Genomic DNA, 19,758 nt, shown 5'->3' with positions numbered 1-19,758 from the left:
CACCAGGCTGGGAAGACTGAATCTGCAATAGGCAAGCAGCTTGGTGTGATGAAATCAACTGTGGAAGCAATAACAAGAAAATGGAAGACATATAAGACCACTGATAATCTCCCTCGATCTGGGGCTCCATGCAAGATCTTACCTCGTGGGGTCAAAATGATCACAAGGATGATGAGCAAAAATCCCAGAACTACACGGGGGGACCTAGTGAAGACCTGCATAGAGCTGGGACCACCGTAACAAAGGCTACCATCAGTAACACACTACACCGCCAGGGACTCAGATCCTGCAGTGCCAGACGTGTCCCCCTGCTTAAACCAGTACATGTCTGGGCCAGCCTGACATTTGCTAGAGAGCATTTGGATTATTCAGAAGAGTATTGGAAGAATGTCATATGTTCTGATGAAACCAAAGTGGAACTGTTTAGTTAGAAACAAATCTTGTCCTGTTTGGAGGAGACAGAATGCTGAGTTGCGTCCAAAGAACACCATACCTACTGTGAAGCATGGGGGTGGCAAGATCATGCCTTGGGGCTGTTTATCTGCAAAGGGACCAGAACGACTAATCCGTGTGCATGAAAGAATGCATGGGGCCATGTATCATGAGATTTTGAGTGCAATCCTCCTTCCATCAGCAAAGGCATTGAAGATAAAAGGTGGATGGGTCTTTCAGCATGATAATGATCCCAAGCACACCACCAGGGCAATGAAGGAGTGGCTTCATAAGAAGCATATGAAGGTCCTGGAGTGGTGTAGCCAGTCTCCAGATCTCAACCCAATAGAAAACCTTTGGAGGGATTTGAAAGTCCGTGTTGCCCAAAACATCACTGCTCTTGACAAGATCTGCATGGAGAAATGGGCCAACATACCACCAACAATGTGTGCCAACCTTGTGAAGACTTACAGAAAAAGTTTGACCTCTGTCATTGTCAACAAAGGATATATAGCAAAATATTGAGATGAACTTTTGTTAATGACCAAATACTTATTTTCCACCATAATTTGAAAAATCTTGCCAAATCAGACAAGGTGATTTTCTGGATTTGTTTTCTCATTTTGACTCTCATAGTTGTGCTCTACCTATGATGTCAATTACAGGCCTCTTTCATCTTTGTAAGTGGGAGAACTTGCACAATTGGTGGCTGACTACTTTTTTTCCCCACTGTAAGTGTACTAATCAAAATTTTTTTTTTATACATTGTCTGTTTTTTCTTTCAGGATCTTCAAGAACTGAACGCATTAAAATCCCATTAACACCAAGATATTTGAGGTGCACAATGGGGTCAGACAGAGGTATGCTCCATACAATGTTTTGTGTGACAACATAGTGTGTATTTGTTTAAAGGAAACTAGAACGCTGATACAAGGTGTCCAATCCACGAGCAGCATGTACTAGGCCCTGGCTATATGATCTCACCCATGAATCTTTGACTCTGATACACTGTAGCGTTTTCAGAGAAAAACATACTTTTGCATCGCTTTATTCTGAAAGCTATAACTTTTTTATTTTTCTGCTGATGGAGCTATATGGAGGCTTATTTCTTGTGGGACAATATGACATTTTCAGAGTACCGTTTTTATTTACATTTATCTTTTTGATCGCATTTTATCCCACTTTTTGCTCGGCAGTATGATAAAACATTGTTTCTTGCCTTGTTTTTTATATGGTGTTCACTGATTGGGTTAAGTAGTTAGGTCATTCCAGACGTGTACTTTTTTGTTTATTTAGGTTTCCCTAAAAGTATTTATGGGTACAATATATATATTTTATTATTATTTTGTGATATTTTTTAGCATATTTTTAATTTTTATTTTAACTTGTTTACTTAGTCTACGTGACTTTCACTCTTATCGCTTTTAAAGCATAGCAATGCAACTGCTGCTCTGGACTGAGAGGTGACATAGGGAGAGACTTGTCTATACAGTGCAGTGGGTGGTGAGAAGCCGCCAGGGACCCGCTTGTCTGATTAGTCTCCAGCGCAGTCTCAGTCCCTTAAGTGGCTTTAAAAGATGCTTTTTATTGCAAAAACAAGTTTTCCAATGGCCATATTTTGATAGCTGTCATTTTTCAATATTTCCGAACACAGAGTCACGTGAAGGCTTGTTTTTTTTCAAGACGAGTTGAAATTTTTATTGGTACCATTTTTTGGCACATTTTTTGATCGCTTTCTATTCCAATTTTTGGGAGGAAGAATAAACCAAAAAGCAGCAAATTGTTAAGGCGGCTTTATTCTTCAGGTCAGCACGATTACAGCGATACCACATTTGTATTTTGTTTATGTTTTGGCGCTTTTACACAAAAACTATTTTTTTTAGAAAAAATAATTATTTTTCGTGTGTGACAGCAACCAAACAAAATCTAGAATCACTGTAATCGCACCGTCCCAAAGAATAATCTCGTCTAATCACTTATACCGCATGAGGAACGGCGTAAAAAATAAATAAAACCAATTCTTCACCTGCTGTTGATTTTTTTCCTTGTAAATCTCTGAAATTTTGTGCACTTGTGAAAAGGAGGACACCTCTGAACAGAGGCCAGACGGGGTCCAGAGTAATAGTATGAATAATAGGCGTGTGCACAGCCATAAGAAGGTGCCAGAGTAGGTTCACACACCATGAAACTCAGCACTCAACTTAGTGATCAGACAAGGAATTTAATGGTATCCACAAAGTAGTAACAGAAACGTTCCGTCCTAATGCTGGACCTTCATCAGTCGCCGTTATATTTTGTTCAGGGATATGGGCGGACCCATAAGATCAATGGTAATAGAATATAATCAGGCGGTTAATGAAACTGCTGCCTGTAACAGGGGCGGTATGGCCAAACAAACTGGCAAGTCTGAAAATATTTGGAGGTGCGCGCCGTGCCTGTGGAGCGTGTGGGACTAGCGGTGGATAGTCCTTGTGAAAATGAGAAAATTTGGGGCTAAAAAACATTTTTCTGGGAAAAATGTTTTTTTTTTTTTTTTTTTTTTTCATTTTTACAGATCAGCGTTGTAAAATTCTGTAAAGCACCTGTGGGTTCAAGGTGTTCACCACACATCCAGATAAATTCATTGAGGCGGCTAGTTTCAAAAATGGGGTCACTTTTGGGGGTTTCCACAGGTTAAGCTAATCAGGGGCTCTCCAAAGTGACATGACACCTGCAGACCACTCCAAATCTGCTTACTAAAACGTCACTCTGTCCTTTCTGAGCCCTGCCCTGTGCCTGAACAGTAGTTTTTCCCCAAATATGTGGTATCTGCATACTGAGAAGAAATTGCACAATAAATTTTGGGTTCCATTTTCTTTTGTTACCCTTGTGAAAATAAAAAAGTTTGGGCTAAAAACATTTTTTTTTTATTTTTACGGCTCAGCATATAAACTTCTGTGATGCACCTATGAGTTCAAGGTGATCACCACACATCTAGATACATTCCTTGAGGGGTCTAGTTTCCAAAATTGGGTCACTTGGGGGTTTCCACTCTTTAGGCACATCTGGGGCTCACCAAACGAGATATGGCGGCCGCTAAAGATGCCAGCAAATTTTATGTTCATAAAGTCAAATGGCGCTCCTTCCCTTCCAATGCCTGCCGTGTGTCCAAACAGTAGTTTTCCTTCACATATTAGGTATTGGCGTACTCAGGAGAAATTGCTCAACAAATTATACAGTGCATTTTCTCCTGATACCCTTTTCAAAATGCAAAATTTGGGACTAAAAGAACATTTTTGTGGGAAAAATTGTGATTTTTTTTTTTTTTAATTTTCATGGCTCAATGTTATAAACTTCAGTGAAGCACCCAGTGGTTCAAGGTGCTCACCATACATCTAGATAAATTCCTTGAGGGGTCTAGTTTCCAAAATGGCATCACTTGTGGGGGGTTTCCATATGGAGGGGCTCTCTCCATATGCGACATGGCGTCCGCTAATGACTACAGCCAATTTTGTGTTCAAAAATTCAAACGGTGTTCCTTCCGAGCGCTGCCAAGCGTGCAAACAGTAGTTTTCCTCCATTTATGGGGTATCAGCGGGTCTGTTTTTGACTGTTAACCTTGCGAAAATAAAAAAAATGAGTCTAAAGTAAAATTTTTGTGTAAAAAAGCTAAATGTTCATTTTTTTTCTTCCACATTCCATTAATTCCTGTGAAAAACTTCTTGAATGTGGTTTTGAGCATATTGACTGATGCAGTTTTTAGAATGGTGTCATGTCAACTGTGTTGTGGTCCCTAAAAAAAAAAAAAATAGTTTTATAAATTTTGTTGGAAAAATGACATCGCTGGTCAACTTTTAAGGTCTAACCTCCCAACAAAAAGAAAAATTTTGTTTCAAAAATTGTGCTGACGTAAAAGTAGACATGTGGGATATGTTATTAACTGTTTTGTGTGACATAACTCTCTGGTTTAAGCAGGGCTGTGGAGTCGGAGTCGTGGAGTCGGAGTTAGTTTTGGTTGGAATCGGTAGAAATGTACCGACTCCAGCTTTAAAAAAAATGTATTAATATTTCATAATTGAACTTTCATATGAATTTTATAAATGTTACTCAAATATATATGTTCTATCAAACTATGAACAACAGTGATAAGCAGTTCTGCTGGAGATAGAGACATTTCTTACTTCTTGTGTGTCACTGTTCTCCACTGCCCTTATCTAATCTTATACTTGGTTAACCTCATGCTGCCCCAACCCCCCTACTTACAATGTATGAAACTGAAAGTGAAAATGTGTTGCAAATTCTTAGTAGTAAAGCTCCTCCTCTAGACTAGATCATACTAGGTGTGCGTCTTCCAAGCATCTCACAGCTGCCTGCTACTCAGAAGAGGAAGACTGAAGAAGTATTATCCTTTCAACAAACTTTGCAGCAGTTAACTGTGAGTACATGAGGAATAATAACAGTATTACTGACCACTATATCAGTTGTACGACCTGGCAAGAATTTTGTACAATTGTTTTTAGGAAAAACAATTGTCATTTGGATTGTGAATGCAGAATTAAAAACCTGAGAATGTCAAAGAAGCATCACATTAAATCAGCTGTATTTGAACATTTCACCATCACTCAAGATAGAAAACATTATGTCTGTCAGTGTATGACAAATGATCCAGACGAAAACAAATGCTGTGAAGCCAAGATGAGTGCCTATTCAGGCAAAGATAAAAATGCTCCTACCAGAGCTTCTAATCTAAAGAGACATTTACAGCGCTTTCATCCAGAAGTACTGAAAGCAGTGGATGAGAAAGACTGCATCCAAACCAATGAACCAGTGCCCAGCTCTTCCAGCCAAACAAAGGAGCAGAGAACTTTGCAGCCATCAGTTGCAAGATATTTTGTCAGTGACAAAGTTACTGTGACAATGACAGTAGATACATTTAAAAAACAGATCATAGAGCTTGTTGTAAAGGATAGTGTGCCTATTTCATTATTTTCATGACCAGCTTTTATGTGTCTGAATGGGGAAATGGCAAGCTTGGTGTTTCTCTGGAGAGAGAGAGAGTATTAGAAAATTAGTAATCGAAGAAACTTTTAAACAAAAGGAAGAACTTAAAAAAACTCTCAAGGGACGCTTTCTGTTTCTTAAAATGGATGCCTGCACACGTCACAGAGTGAACTATTTTGCCATCAATGTCCGATTTGTTTGTGACAAAAATGAAATAGTTACCAAGACATTGGCAGTAAAAGACACCAAAGCTCATCACACCAGTGAGTGTCTCCAGGTCTTGGTAGAAAAGGTTCTGCAAGACTATGAACTTAAAAAAGAGCAAGTTCTTTCTGTCGTAACTGACAATGCTTCAAATATGATAAGTACTAAGTACTAATAAGCTAATGAATGAGAGTAAAGATGGTGACCAGCAGCTGGAAGAACATTCTGGGTCCACAGACACAGAAATGTTTGAAGTAGAGGAACACAGTATTGTAACTGAGGAGCAAACTGAAGTTGCTTCAGATGAACTGCAACATGATAATTTAGATGATCTTGTTGAAACTGTGTCAATATGTTCTTTCATTCATCACATGCGCTGTGTTGTGCATACGCTACAGCTAGCTATAAGAGACAGTCTGCAAGAAGGACATGCTGCTGCACTGATTGGCAAGGTGAGAAAATTGGCTACTGTTGCCAGAACCCCTAAAGTTGACTCAATTTTGAAGAGACGTGCTGGAAAAGGGGCAATTATTGATCAAGCCACACGATGGGGCAGTACTTAATGATTCAGCGCTTGGTTGAACTGAAAACCTTTCTTGTAGACATGGCTAACCCTCAACTGACGCTAAATGAAAGTCAGTGGAATCAGGTGACTGAGCTGGAAAAATTGCTAGAGCACCCATTTACAGTGACTAAAAAATTACAAGCAGAGGACTTAACTCCAGGTATTTTCTTAAAGGAGTGGAAGAGCCTGATGTTTCGCCTGTCCCAAAGAGGAGGGTTAATTGCAAGTGGCATTGCTACATCAATTAAACGGAGAGAGGAGCTACTATTACAAAATAACATTCTTTTGGCAGCTGTTTTTGTAGACCCAATGCATCGAATTCTTCTAGATGATCAACAGCTAAGTAAAAGAAAAGAAGCTCTGTTTGAAATAGCAGTAAGGATGAAAGGGTTGCAGAACAGTCAGGAGGAACAAGAAGAATTTGGTCGTCCTGCCACATCTTCACCCATATCATCAACTGATGAAGAATTTAATTTCGAAAAATATTTGGATCACAAGGACCGTGCAAAGCGTTCCCGCATAGAAGAAGAGTCATCCCCATCAAGGAACACAGCCAGTACATTTCAGCAGAATTTTTCATGTGCACTAAAAGAAATTGAAAAATTTGACCGTTCATCAAAAATAACAGTGCAACAAGCGATTCCTCTGTATCCTGACATTGTCAGAGATGTTGCCCGAGTGGTTACTGCTTTGCCACCAACACAAGTTAGTGTAGAGAGGTTGTTCTCTGCTCTCAAAATAATTAGATCAGATTTGAGGGCATCCATGAAGGAGGATCTGACAGAGGCAATACTTTTTCTGAGGACAAATGTATAGATTTCTTCTTATTAACTGCATAAAAGTGTTTATTGCATATTTACTTACAGTTTAGAAAAGTTTATAAAAGTTATTTGCTATATTCTAATTGTATTCTAATAAATGTAGTTTTTGCTCTAAGTGGTCTGATTACTTATATGATGGTGAGAAACTGAATAAGCACGATGTTTAATATTTTACAACAGTAAATTTGTTGTTATGAATTGGCCATTTATGGAGTCGGAGCCGGAGTCTGAGTCGGAGCCTGATAAAATCCAGGAGTCGGAGTCGCAACTGTGGCTTACCGACTCCACAGCCCTGGGTTTAAGGGCATAAATATAAGAAAGTTAGAAAACTGCCAAATTTCCATTTTTTTCACAACACATTTTACCACTATCACGAAGTACAATATGTCACGAAAAAACATTTTCAGAATCAGTGGTGTTCGTTGAAGCGTTCCAGAGTTATACCCATATGAAGTGACACTGGTCAGAATTGTAAAATTTGGCCTTGTCATGAAGTTGAAACATCCCAGTGTTTAAATCAAATATAACAAATATAACTGGCTGAGATGTCACAGCCCTGTCTTATGCATGCTGCCCACGGATCGGGCGCCATGTATCAGCCTGTTAAGTTCACTTTAAATCCTGTGACTTCAGTGTTAATTTTTAATTAATTTTTAACACTTTGCCGCAATTATATCCAGTATATGCAATTTTCTGTCAGCAAAACAATCACTGTAATAATTTATTGCAACAGGAGAGAGTAGTGATGATGATATACTGCTGTGCTCAAGTAGAAGCTGTGTTTGTGTTTGCTTAGTTTTTTAGCTTCGGCATGAGTAATCTTGAATAATATGAAATATTTGCTGTAAGCTGTTCCTTTAAAGACATAAAAAAGAAGCATAAAATGTAATTAATTCTAGATGGAATTATGTTGCTATAATATGTGTACTAGCCTGGAGGTGTTTGTAGTTTTACTTCACGGTAGCATGATTCTTTGGTTATCAGTGAGTAGAGCCCTTCTGTGCTGATCTGGACATATTACATACCTATGACTGTTTCATTAAAGGGAAGGTGCCAGCATTACACGTGCACCTTGTTATTGGACTAGAGTGCACGCTAACCTCCCAGTTTTCTGCAGTAATTATGGGCAGAATCTGCTGACGTGTGTTTGTTTGTGAGGTCACTCCTCTCCTCCCCTTCTGGGTGTTTTCTAAGGGAAAAGAGAGGATGACATCTAGGAACACAGTGAGCAGCCATTTTGAAGGGGCCTGCAAAGTTACTTACTGTCTTTGCATGCAAAGTCTGGATCAGAACAGAAATGTTTCCTGGATTTCTGTGGAGCAGACAAGCAGACGGTCCATCCATGTGTATAAAACACAGCGCTCTATGTACAATCCCTGGCACCGAACAGGGTGCCCCCCATAGACCAGCACACTGATCCCCTGAAATACTCTGTGCTGCTGTCACCCTGCTCCCTCCACCATATATCTCCCTCTATGACCCTCCATAGACCCACACACTGCTCTCCTGAAATACTCTGTGCTGCTGTCACCCTGTTATCTCCACCATATATCAGGCCCCAGTCGCCTCACTTTCACACATCGCCAGGGCAGGATCTGAGGAGAGGAATGGGGTCTTCAGTCACTGAGGATGGCAGGCAGCAAGGATTCTGGGAGCAGGGTGACAGCACAGAATATTTCAGGAGAGCAGTGTGCTGGTCTATGGGGTGGCACAGAGGGAGATATATGGGGGAGGAGCAGGGTGACAGCAGCACAGAGTAATTCAGGAGAGCAGTGTGCTGGTCTATGGGGTCACAGTGGGAGATATATGGGGGAGGAGCAGGGTGACAGCAGCGCAGAGTATTTATGCGGACTCCCATGACAGCACCACGAGAGAGGTGATTCCCCTTCATGAACAGGAAACCTACAGATACAAAAGGGCGGCACCTCTCCCACGCATCAGTTTGGTTTCCTGTTCCTGAGGGGACGGGATCCTACAGATGGAATCCGGATGGATCCCAGGCCGACCGGCCGGTAAAGGTAGCGGGGGGGGAGTCTCCTACTTCGGCCAGGTGCGGAGCTCCTGGAAGACGCCACGGTGGTCCTGGTTGGGCTGCACGGCGGTGGCGTCTACAGCAGGGAGCGGTGTCCAGAGGATATCCGCCTCCAGGGAAGAGATCAGCTGCCGCCGGTGAGTATGCCCCCGGGGGTCTCCCTGCTCCGGCGGCACGGTTGTTGTGGTCGGGGGGCTGGCATGGCTGCATGGTACCGGGGAGCGCTGTGGAAGGAATGCCCGGGCGTCCCGCGGGACTTCCGGTTACGCAGGAAGTGTGTGCGGGGTCGCGGTGACGTCGGGGGCGGAGCCTGGGGGCACTTCCAGGTCGGCGGCGCCACTGCGCAGGCGCGAAGACTCCAAGATGGTGGCGCCCATCGGAATAGGCGCCGGTAAGCGCCGAGTCACCGGCCGATAGCGGCGCCAGCTGGGGAGGGGGGCCCAATCAAAGGGGGAGGGCGCTGAAAATCTGCTGTCTGGAGGAGGGGTATATAAGCAAGGCCCAAAAGGGGTTACATGCTCATGGCCACATTATTGCACGCAGTAATGGAGAGTGAACGAGAGCAGCAGCAGCAACGGCAGCAGCGACAATCATCACTGCCGCCCCTAGAGGACCTTCGGCAGGTCAAACAAAAGAAAAGAGTCCCAGTACAGTAAGGAGCATGCGGGGCGAACTGACCAATCCAGTCATAAAAGCTCCTCCAGACAGACAGGAGCATTGACTTAGAAAGATCCCCCTCATTCTCTGGTGCTTAATTGCTGCACTGGTAAGTGATCTACGTGAATGTTCACTCAGTGACGGGGCCTCCCTCTATGTTTTACTTTCAGGGGAAGAAATCCATGAGTAAAACAAAACACAGAGAATGCGCACTTTGTGCATGCCCATTACCGGACTCATGCCCCAAAAGGTTGTGTCCCCCCTGTATCCAGCAGACAGTGGCGGAAGAATCACCCATAATAGCTGCAAGCTTAAAGGACATAGTCAGGGCAGAGATGAGAGAAACCCTGAAATCCCTGTCCCAACCAGAGAGCTTAAGGGGTGGGGACCCTGTGGAGTCAGATTCCTCGGTAGAATGGAGGAGGGGTAAGGACTCCCCTGTCTCATCCCCCTCATCCTCCTCGGAGGAAGAGGATTCTGGCTGGTTTTGTCTGCTGCTAGACTGGGTGGACAAGCTGGTAAAGGCGGTGAGAGGAACAATGGAAGTGGAGGAGCCTAAACCTCAATTATCCATGCAGGATGTCATGTTCGGGGGGCTGGAGCAGAGAAAGCGAAGGGTCTTCCCCTTGAACGAAAAGATTCAAGATCCTCTAGATAGGAAGGCAGATACCTTCCTTAAAGGTACCTGGGAGATGGCAGCCGGTTCTTTAAGACCAGCAGTAGCCTCAACATGTACAGCCAGGTCCATGATGATCTGGTTGGACCAGTTGGAGTCTCAGTTGAAACAAGGGACGCCTAGACAGACAATTCTTAGTGCCCTACCAGTAATCCAGGAGGCCGCAGCCTTCCTAGCGGACGCCCCTGCTGATGCGATGAGAATGGCCGCCAGGGCAGCAGGACTCTCTAATGCGGCTCGTAGAGTCCTGTGGCTAAAGTGCTGGCAGGGAGACATTCAATCCAGGTCAAAGCTCTGCACTATCCCGTGCGAAGGGGAATATTTGTTCAGAGCAGTCCTGGATGAGTTGCTTGAGAAAGCCGGGGGGACGATAAGAAAAAGTTCCCTAATCTGTGGTCCGCATCCTACCGACGTCCGTTCAATAGAAGGAGATTCGGTCAGGGGAGAAGGCGCAATCCCTCACCTAATAGAGACCGTCCCAGATGGGAGGATAGAAGGAGAAGACGTATGGGCTTCATGTTCAGGTGTTCGTCAAGAGAGCGAAAGAAACCGGGCCAATGACTAGCAATTCCCGTGTCAGCCTTCCTCCCAGCCTGGTTGCAGATCACCAACAGTGACTGGGTGCGGAACGTAATATCCACCGGTGTCAAGCTGGAGTTTAGTTATGTTCCACGGGATACCTTTAAACCAACTCCCTTAAGATCTTCGCCACTTGAACAAGCTGCTTTAGAAGCAGAAATCTTTAGTCTGTGCCTGAAAAAGGTCCTGGTGGAGGTTCTGGAATCTGAGAGAGGTAGAGGTTTCTACTCTCCCCTGTTCCTGATCCAAAAGCCAGATAAATCATTTAGAACCATTATTTATTTACGTTCCCTCAATGAGTTTTTGGTTAATCGCACCTTTAAGATGGAATCCATCAGTTCAGCAATAAAGATGTTGTTTGAAGGGTGTTTTATGGCAGTCGTGGATTTGAAAGACGCGTACTATCATGTGCCTATCCACGCAGACTTCCAGCAGTTCCTGAGAGTGGCGGTTTCAATGGACGGTCTAATCCGTCATTTTCACTTTAGAGCTCTTCCTTTTGGTCTCTCAGCAGTGCCCCGGGTATTTACGAAGATAGTGGTCGAGGTCATGGCTCATTTGCGGGGGGCTGATATCTTGATTGTCCTGTACTTAGACGATTTTTTGATTGTGGGGAATTTGGTGGACCATTGTCTATCCCAGATAGAGCAGGCTAAATCCAGACTACAGAGCCACGGATGGATAATAAATTACGAGAAATCCCGATTTCAGCCCCTAAGAGTCCAAAAGTTCCTAGGCTTACTGTTAAATTCAGAAACCCAGCAGTGTCTTCTGCCATTAGATAAGCTAGAACACATACAACAGCAGGTACTTCGGGCAATTGCTAGATCCTCCATGACCCTCAGGCAAGCCATGTCTCTGTTAGGCTCTTTGACCTCATGTATCCCAGCAGTCAGGTGGGCACAATTTCACACTAGATCCCTTCAGAGAGACGTCCTAGTTAGCAACAGGGCCTTAGAGGGGTCTCTACAAGGTCAGGTATCTTTGAGCCCTTTGACTCTTACATCTCTTAGATTGTGACTTGATGACAATAGCTTATCCTCAGGGGTGCCCTGGGTGACGCAGATAACCCGCATAATAACCACAGATGCTAGCCCCTTGGGTTGGGGGGCCCATATGGGGGACATAGTGGTGCAGGGACATTGGGACTCCGAAACTGAAACCTCATCTAACCAGAGGGAACTGTTGGCGATTGAGTTGGCAGTTAAAAAACTCATTATTTACCTACAGGGTCATCATGTGAGGATCCTCTCGGACAACCAGGTAGCAGTAGCCTATATCAGTCACCAAGGGAGAACACGCTCCGATGCCCTGATTCGGATAACGGAACGTCTATTTCAGACAGCCGAGGAAAATTTTCAATCTTTAACTGCGCTCCATATCAGAGGGAAAGACAACATGAAGGCAGACTTTCTAAGCCGCAGAGCCCTAAGGCAAGGAGAATGGGCTTTAAACACGGACATTTACAACCAGATTGTCCGCAAATGGGGTCAGCCGGAGGTAAACCTGTTTGCCAACAAAGAAAACAGAAAGGAAAAAACATTCTGCTCTCTGAACCCCAGGGAATATCCACTGGCAGTGGACGCCTTCCTGATAAAATGGGACTTCTCTCTGGCACATGCCTTTCCACCATTAAGCCTCTTACCTCTGGTAGTAAGAAAGATCAGGGAAGATCGAGCAAGGGTCATATTAATTGCCCCATTCTGGCCCAGAAGGACCTGGTTCGCATGGTTGAGGACCATGTCAGTATGCGATCCCTGGGTACTGCCGAACCTTCCGGATCTCCTCTAACAGGGGCCAGTCAACCATCCACAAGTAGCGGGACTCCATTTGACGGCGTTGTGTTTGAGAGGGCACTGTTGAAGAATAGAGGTTTCTACAAAAATTTAATTGACACCCTCCTGAAAAGCAGGAAGCAAACTACTACGAATATCTATGCTAGAACCTGGAGGCGATTCCTGTCCACCTCTGAGTTTAATATCAGGGATGGAATACCCACAAAACAGATTCTAGAATTCCTCCAGAGGGGTCTCGAATTGGGTCTTTCCACAAGTACCTTAAAAGTACAGGTTTCAGCCTTGGGGGCCCTATTTACCTGTGATATTGCCAGCAACTATTGGGTGGCTAGATTCATCAAAGCGGCTACTAGATCTAGACCCAAACACAGGGATAAATGTATACCATGGGACTTAAATTTAGTCCTTACAGCTATGACAGAGAAGCCATGTGAACCTCTAGATTCGGCCTCGCTAAAGGTTATATCCCTTAAGACAGCTTTTTTGGTAGCAATAACATCCGCATGTAGAATAAGTGATATACAGGCACTTTCCAGGTTGCCCCCTTATACAGAGTTCTTACAGGATAGAGTAATCCTAAAACCGGACCCGGTATACTTGCCCAAGGTAGCATCACACTTTCACAGGACACAAGAGATAGTTCTCCCTTCCTTCCTCCCTAATCCTACCAACCCTAAAGAGCAGACGCTTCATGCGTTAGATGTTAAAAGATGCCTACTAAAATATATATCAGTTACTGATCCTTGGAGGAAAGAGAACGCATTGTTTTTATCCTTCCAAGGTCCTAAGAAAGGGTTTAGGGTATCAAAACGCACATTAGCAAAGTGGATTAGGGAGACTATCTCTCTTGCCTACACAGCAGGTGGCGGTCTGGCTCCACAGAATCTGAGGGCGCATTCCACTCGTGCCATGGCGTCGTCTTGGGCAGAGAAATCTGGAGTGTCAATTGACCAGATATGTAAGGCGGCCACCTGGTCATCTCCTTTCACCTTTTTTAACCACTATCTGTTAGATATGGGTGCCTCCTCGGATCTCACCTTTGGGCTAAAGGTGCTGCAGACTGTAGTCCCTCCCTAAGTTAGTTTACATCTCTGTAATTGTCTTGTGGTGCTGTCATGGGAGTCCGAATAAAGTATTAAGTTACGTACCGGTAACAGTATTTTTCGGAAGCTCATGACAGTTCCCTCCCTTGTTCACGTATAGGGGTGCACTCCTTTTAGAAGATTGTTTCACGGATTTACCTTATGTGGGAGATTGTATATAAATTGTAAATAGGATATATAGATTGTATATATGCTGTGCCACTAACCATGGTAGCCTCTCAAGCTCTGTAAACCGACTAAATGCGTGGGAGAGGTGCCGCCCTTTTGTATCTGTAGGTTTCCTGTTCCTGAAAGGCAGATCCCCTCTCTCGTGGTGCTGTCATGGGCTTCCGAAAAATACTGTTACCGGTACGTAACTTAATACTTTCAGGAGAGCAGTGTGCTGGTCTATGGGGGGGCACAGAGGGAGATGTATGGGGGAGGAGCAGGGTGAAAGCACCACAGAAATCCAGGAAACATTTCTGCTGATTGATTGCCTGTTGTTATGAGTTCATTTTCCCCTTCACCATTGAGGTCTGATGAACTCCCTCTTCTGGTGAAGGAAGGTAGTGAAGCTGATTACCAAGCACCTGAGCTGGTAGAGGATGACTGGGTGACGGGAATTTCTGACTGGATATAAGGCAGCCGACGCCCTTCTGCCTCGCTGGTGATTTCTCTGAGGGATTCTAGGAGACCAGTCTGATTCCTGCTCCTCAAAAGTTAAGTTTTCTGCTTTGCCTTTTTGCATTTGTGTTTTGGTTTTATTTTGCCTTGCTTTTCTGGATTCTGCCATTCCCTGCTGGGGTGAGCTGAATTCCTTTTTGTCTGTTTGCTCTTTCTTCAGAAAATACCTGAGTACTGACATAGTCTTTTTGAAGCCTAGCGTCTTCAGGGCCTTTTTCCCTGTCAGTCTGTTGGCTCTTGTTTTGATAGGGTTTTTGGCGGATTGCAGACAGCAGCTTTCCTATCCTGTCCTATCTAGTTAGCTTGGGCCCCATCATTTGCTCAGTCTCTTTCTATCTGTGTTAGTGTTTTTTCTTCTTGCTTCACCGTCATTATATGTTGGGGGCTGCCTATTGCTTTGGGGTCTGCTCTGGGGCAGTTTAGATTTCCCTTTCTGTCTTTAGGCTAGGTAGTTCTCCGGCTGTGATCGAGGGGTCTAGGGCACCGTAGGAACCCCCCACGGCTACTGCTAGTTGTTGTTGATAGGTTCAGGGGTCTGCAATCCGATAGCTGCCAACTTCTCTGGTTTTCTGGACTTAGCTAGTATTTCTGTTTTTGCCTCCTACGGTGACTCATTCATAACAGCCTGTTCTGATCCAGACTTTGCATGCAAAGACCCCATTCCCCTCCTCAGATCCTGTCCTGGCGATGTGTGAAAGCGAGGCAACAGGCACAGTCCGGGGTGACGCTGGGAAGCAAGCTGGGGGGAAATGTAGCCATACAGTAACGATAAAAATGAAACCCCTCTCATCAGCTGCCTCACCAGCCCTCCCCTGACTGCACCTAACCATTACCCGTGACCCGTGTTCAGGTGCTCAGCCAGAACCACCCTAGAATGGGTCCCCTTTTAGCAGATAATACTGCCATAGTGTTCGCACATAATACCGCCATATAGTTCTCACATAATACCGCCATATAGATCATACACAATACCACCATATAGATCACACACAAAACCAGCAGGGTGACAGCAGCACGGAGTATTTCAGGAGAGCAGTATCACACGGCTGAGGATCAGATACACGGCTCAGCAGTCAGTATCACACAGGATAGGATAAGATACACGGCTTAGCAGTCAGTATCACACAGGAGAGGATTAGATACACGGCTCTGCAGTCCGTATCACACATGATAGGATTAGATACACGGCTCAGCAGACAGTATCACAGAGGATAGGATTAGATACACGGTTCAGAAGTCATTATCATACAGGACAGGATTAGATGTCCAGCAGACGGCCAAGTGTTTTGCAAGAGCAGGGGCAGCAGCTGGTCGGGTGTTTTGGAAAGAGCAGCTCGGTCTACAGGAGCTTGTCCTGTATCCTCTCCTGCAGCTGGTATGTGCAGAGTGAACATCCAAGCCCTGCATCCGGCATAACAGGGCTTGCAATAGAGTGTAAATGGAGCTAAAAGGAAAGCACTGTGCTCTAATAAAATGGCGCCTGGCCACACCTACAGCTGTGAATTGAGCTGCTCTCAGAGGCGTGCCCAGTTCACAGCTCATGCTGCTGCAATGATACAGATAGGGGTCAGCAGCCGACTCTTGTCTCTAATGCCCAGGAACTGCCGTAAATGAGCATGGAAACTGGAAAGTGTCGTTCAGCAGCCAGAAAGGTAAGATGGCAACCCCCAGTGGCTGCATTAATACAGTAAAAAAAAAAACAAACATACACACCTCTGAGTCAAGCTTAGGGAACAATATCTTTTCATACTATTTTCTTTTTTCATTAAATTATGAAAAAACACGGCACCTTCGCTTTAAAGGGATAGACACTTCCTAATGAAACATCCTAATTGAGTTACAGATAGAACTGAATTATTAGAGCAGCGGTAATGTCTTTTTTTTATAGTGGTGCCCCCTAATAGTACAGTGCTCCAGTGTAGAACATGGTAGCTGATTGACTGGCATCGGATCAAACTCAGCGGCCACCAATAGCACTGCACATGGCATTGGAAGGTACCACATGTGCAATGCCTTGTGCTGTGTCAGCAGTTATTTTCTGTTTAATCTTAGAGTGGCATAATATAGGGCAAGTGAGGTTGATTCCATGGACATTTCACTTACTTGGCTGTGTATTGTAGATTCGGTACAATCAGTGTGTTATTAGCAGGATATTATCACTGCCAGTGTAGATCTCATGTGCAGGCCAATCAGGTTAATTGATGTATCCCAGCCCCACCACTAATTGGCAGCTTGCTTACAATTCACAATGGATACACCCATTTCTAGAGATTATTAAAAAGTGGCTAAAATGTTTTTTCTTGTACAAAGAAATATGCTCATGTGCATTTCCTTTCTTTTTTATTCATAGGTTCTCTTTCACAATCCGAGTGCAGTAGTCCCAGCCTTGCCAGCCCTCCTCATTCTCCCCTTAACTTAGAATTGTCGTCATTTGCAAGTAGCCAGTCACAAAATTCCATTGCTAGCTTACCTAGAATTTCCATCAGCACTGTACCCATGGGGGAACGCAAGAAAGACAGGTAAAATTATATATATTTTTAAAACTAAATATAAATATGCAATAATTCTGTTGTAGGCATAGTATTATAATTGCTTTATTAGAAAATGTTAGTTAGCAGAACCAATTATTTTTGCCGGATTCATACATCCATAATAGAATTGGAGAGACATTTTGACTAAATTAGACCTTTTGTGCTAGATTGAGTTCAAATAAGTTGTATTTGGCATATTATCACATTGAAATTTCTCATTCATGTCAATGGGGGACATAGAAGACTTTGGGTATAGTTGCTGCCACCAGATGTGCTGCTAGAGCATGCTAAAAGGTAATATTGCTAAAATAAACACAGTGGATGTTTTGAGTGGCATATAATAGCAAGATTTATGAAAAAAAAAAAACGTTATACTGGACAACTTCTTTAATTTTACAGCTATAGAAGAAACACGGAAGAGTTTTGGAATGACTTGTTATAACTGTAGAGAGTTATTACTATTGTCATAGGATCCATACACTTACTAGGTTTGGCATAAATTGCAAAAAATAAAAATGCCACCCATGGTGTAAGTTTGGTACCACTTGCAAGATATGGGAAACACACTTCTTATCTTTGTCACCTTGTGGCTGCTGTGCAAATGTTCACCTAAAACTGTAGTTTTTACCCTTAAAAAATGTGTAATAGATCTAAAGCTAGTATTAATCTGCAGTGCACTGTATACTCCCCCAATGTTTCAAGAAATAAATCCCTATTGTGCATTTACATAGCGTAAGTCTCAAGCAGGATTGATCAATTATATTACGGTATTAATTGTTTGTATGTTTAAAGTGTAGATTAAAACCTGTAATTAAGAGTTCCTGCTGCTAAGAAATGTTGTCTTGTGTAGTTTAATGGTTTTCATGGTGTTTGCCTTAAGTGTCAGCTATTAATCCATGTTTCTTTTATATTTCCCTCTTTTCCCTCCTTTGAACATGGTCTGTTCCTACACTTCTCATTCTGACCTTTATGCTACTTTCCTAACCATACTTCGCATGTAACTTTCTGCTTAAAATTATTTTCGCTGCAATATTGATTCACATATTCTTTCATTCTCATAACTCCATGTTGCTTTTGTACCCCAAGCCATTATTACTTTCTTCCCCACGTTTCGTCTTCTAGATATGTCTTCCGTACTAGGTCTTTACTGAGGCTTCAAGCCCCTTCTAGGCCTAGGTTTTCCTCAGTAAGATGTTTGAGGTCTGCCTCTTGCCTGACTTTTAGTCTTCACCATTCTTGACTTCAGCTTATATCTTCCGCTAATGTGTACATAGCATCTGCTGCTTTTCTTACAGCTTTCTTCACCCCTGCTTTGTTGGCATGCTGGAAATGGTGTCTTGCTGTCCTCATACATTTACTTTGTCTTCACTGGGTGGGGGGTGTAAGTTGCTGTTATTGATGTGTCCTGTAATTGAAGCGTCAAGTCTTGTATTTTGTTTAGTTTCTGCATGTTGGTGCATGTGTTGATTCTCCTTTGTCTTGCGGTTTTAAAGGGGATGTTTTTGATACAGTGGTATTATTGGAATCATTGCATTATGTTAAATGTACTTATAGTGCCTTCTCACAAGACTGTCAATCAATCTTTGGACCTGGAATTAAAAGAGGACTTGACCCTGCCGTACACATGTACTATATAATCCCACTAGGTTAATACACAGTAAAAAAAAACAACACATATGATAAAGTAAAAGTTCTGCAAGGTTTTTGGTCTAAATCCACATAAAAAGCTGCTTCTAATGCTAATAATAATTGAATATTCCTCGATGGATAGCATTAGGTCTAATAGTCACTGTTACCCTAAACTGGAGAGATGCACATTAATCTTTTGAAAATTACATTGCTTCCAAAATTTAGTTTTTATTTTCTGTAATTCCCTTGTATGTTTCTTTAAGAGCTTTAAGATTTACTGCCACCTGATGAAGACGGGGTTACCATCGAAACGCGTTATAGGTTAACGAAGATTCTTCTGGTGTCTTTGTTCTCACAGCGCTCCGTAGACCATTCATTTTCTTCGTCCTAGCTTACTATCCTCCACCGGAGGTGTATGGCTGGAGCTGCAGTGGATCACTGACTCTCGTTTATTCCATCTGCCACCCCCCTGCCGCTCCTCATCGACCGCTACCCCTACTGAACTTTACAGCCAGAATAAAGTCTTTATTTGAAATAAAACAAAACACTTTCCCATTTTTATTTCAAAATAACAAACAGTTATACTCACCTAACACCTAATTCCACTGAGTTTCTCGTCTTCTGTAATAAAAAAAATAAAAACAACAATTTCCCTGACTTGTCAGTCGTTCTGTCCCATGCCATAATCCACGTCTGGAGGATAAACAATTTCAACATGGGCGGTGACAAGATGCGATTGTCCAGGCTGAGAACCACTGAGAAATTATCTGCTGTGAGCGCAGAATCAGTGACATGTGGTGATGTCATCGAGGTTACAGCCGGTCACTGAGGCTGCATTTCCAGCCGGACTGAACTGTGGTGACCTTGGTGAGTTTCCCGCTAGCACCGTGAGAAAGTCTCACGGTGCAGAGGCGAGTTCACCGCAGTTCAAATCCACCGCAGTGAAATTCTACCGATTGAACTGCGGTGAACTTGCCTCTGCACAGTGAGACTTTCTCACAGTGCTAGCGGGGGATCTCACAGAGGTCACAGCAATTCATCCCGACTGGAAATGCAGCATCAGAGACCGACAGTAACCTCGATGGTGTCA

At 43.4% G+C, this 19,758-nt stretch overlaps 1 protein-coding gene across 3 annotated transcripts in view; it reads left to right on the top strand.

Annotated features, from left to right (window-relative positions):
* The window catches only part of DLG5 (discs large MAGUK scaffold protein 5), a 244,339-nt gene that overhangs the window by 178,797 nt on the left and 45,784 nt on the right, over positions 1–19,758 (top strand). For 2 of the 3 annotated variants that reach the window (XM_073571224.1, XM_073571223.1), the window contains exons 20-22: positions 1,218–1,292; positions 16,859–17,027; positions 18,126–18,239. In XM_073571224.1, coding sequence (XP_073427325.1) covers positions 1,218–1,292; positions 16,859–17,027; positions 18,126–18,239 — 358 coding nt within the window. The remainder of the gene's footprint in view (positions 1–1,217; positions 1,293–16,858; positions 17,028–18,125; positions 18,240–19,758) is intronic. The other variant, XM_073571225.1, reaches the window with a different exon arrangement.

This window comes from Dendrobates tinctorius, unplaced genomic scaffold (genome assembly GCF_039654945.1).
Source record: "Dendrobates tinctorius isolate UK_male_01 unplaced genomic scaffold, ASM3965494v1 ptg000028l, whole genome shotgun sequence".
In the NCBI taxonomy this organism is placed as follows: Eukaryota; Metazoa; Chordata; class Amphibia; order Anura; family Dendrobatidae; genus Dendrobates; species Dendrobates tinctorius.
This window is presented reverse-complemented; position numbering and strand designations above follow the sequence as displayed.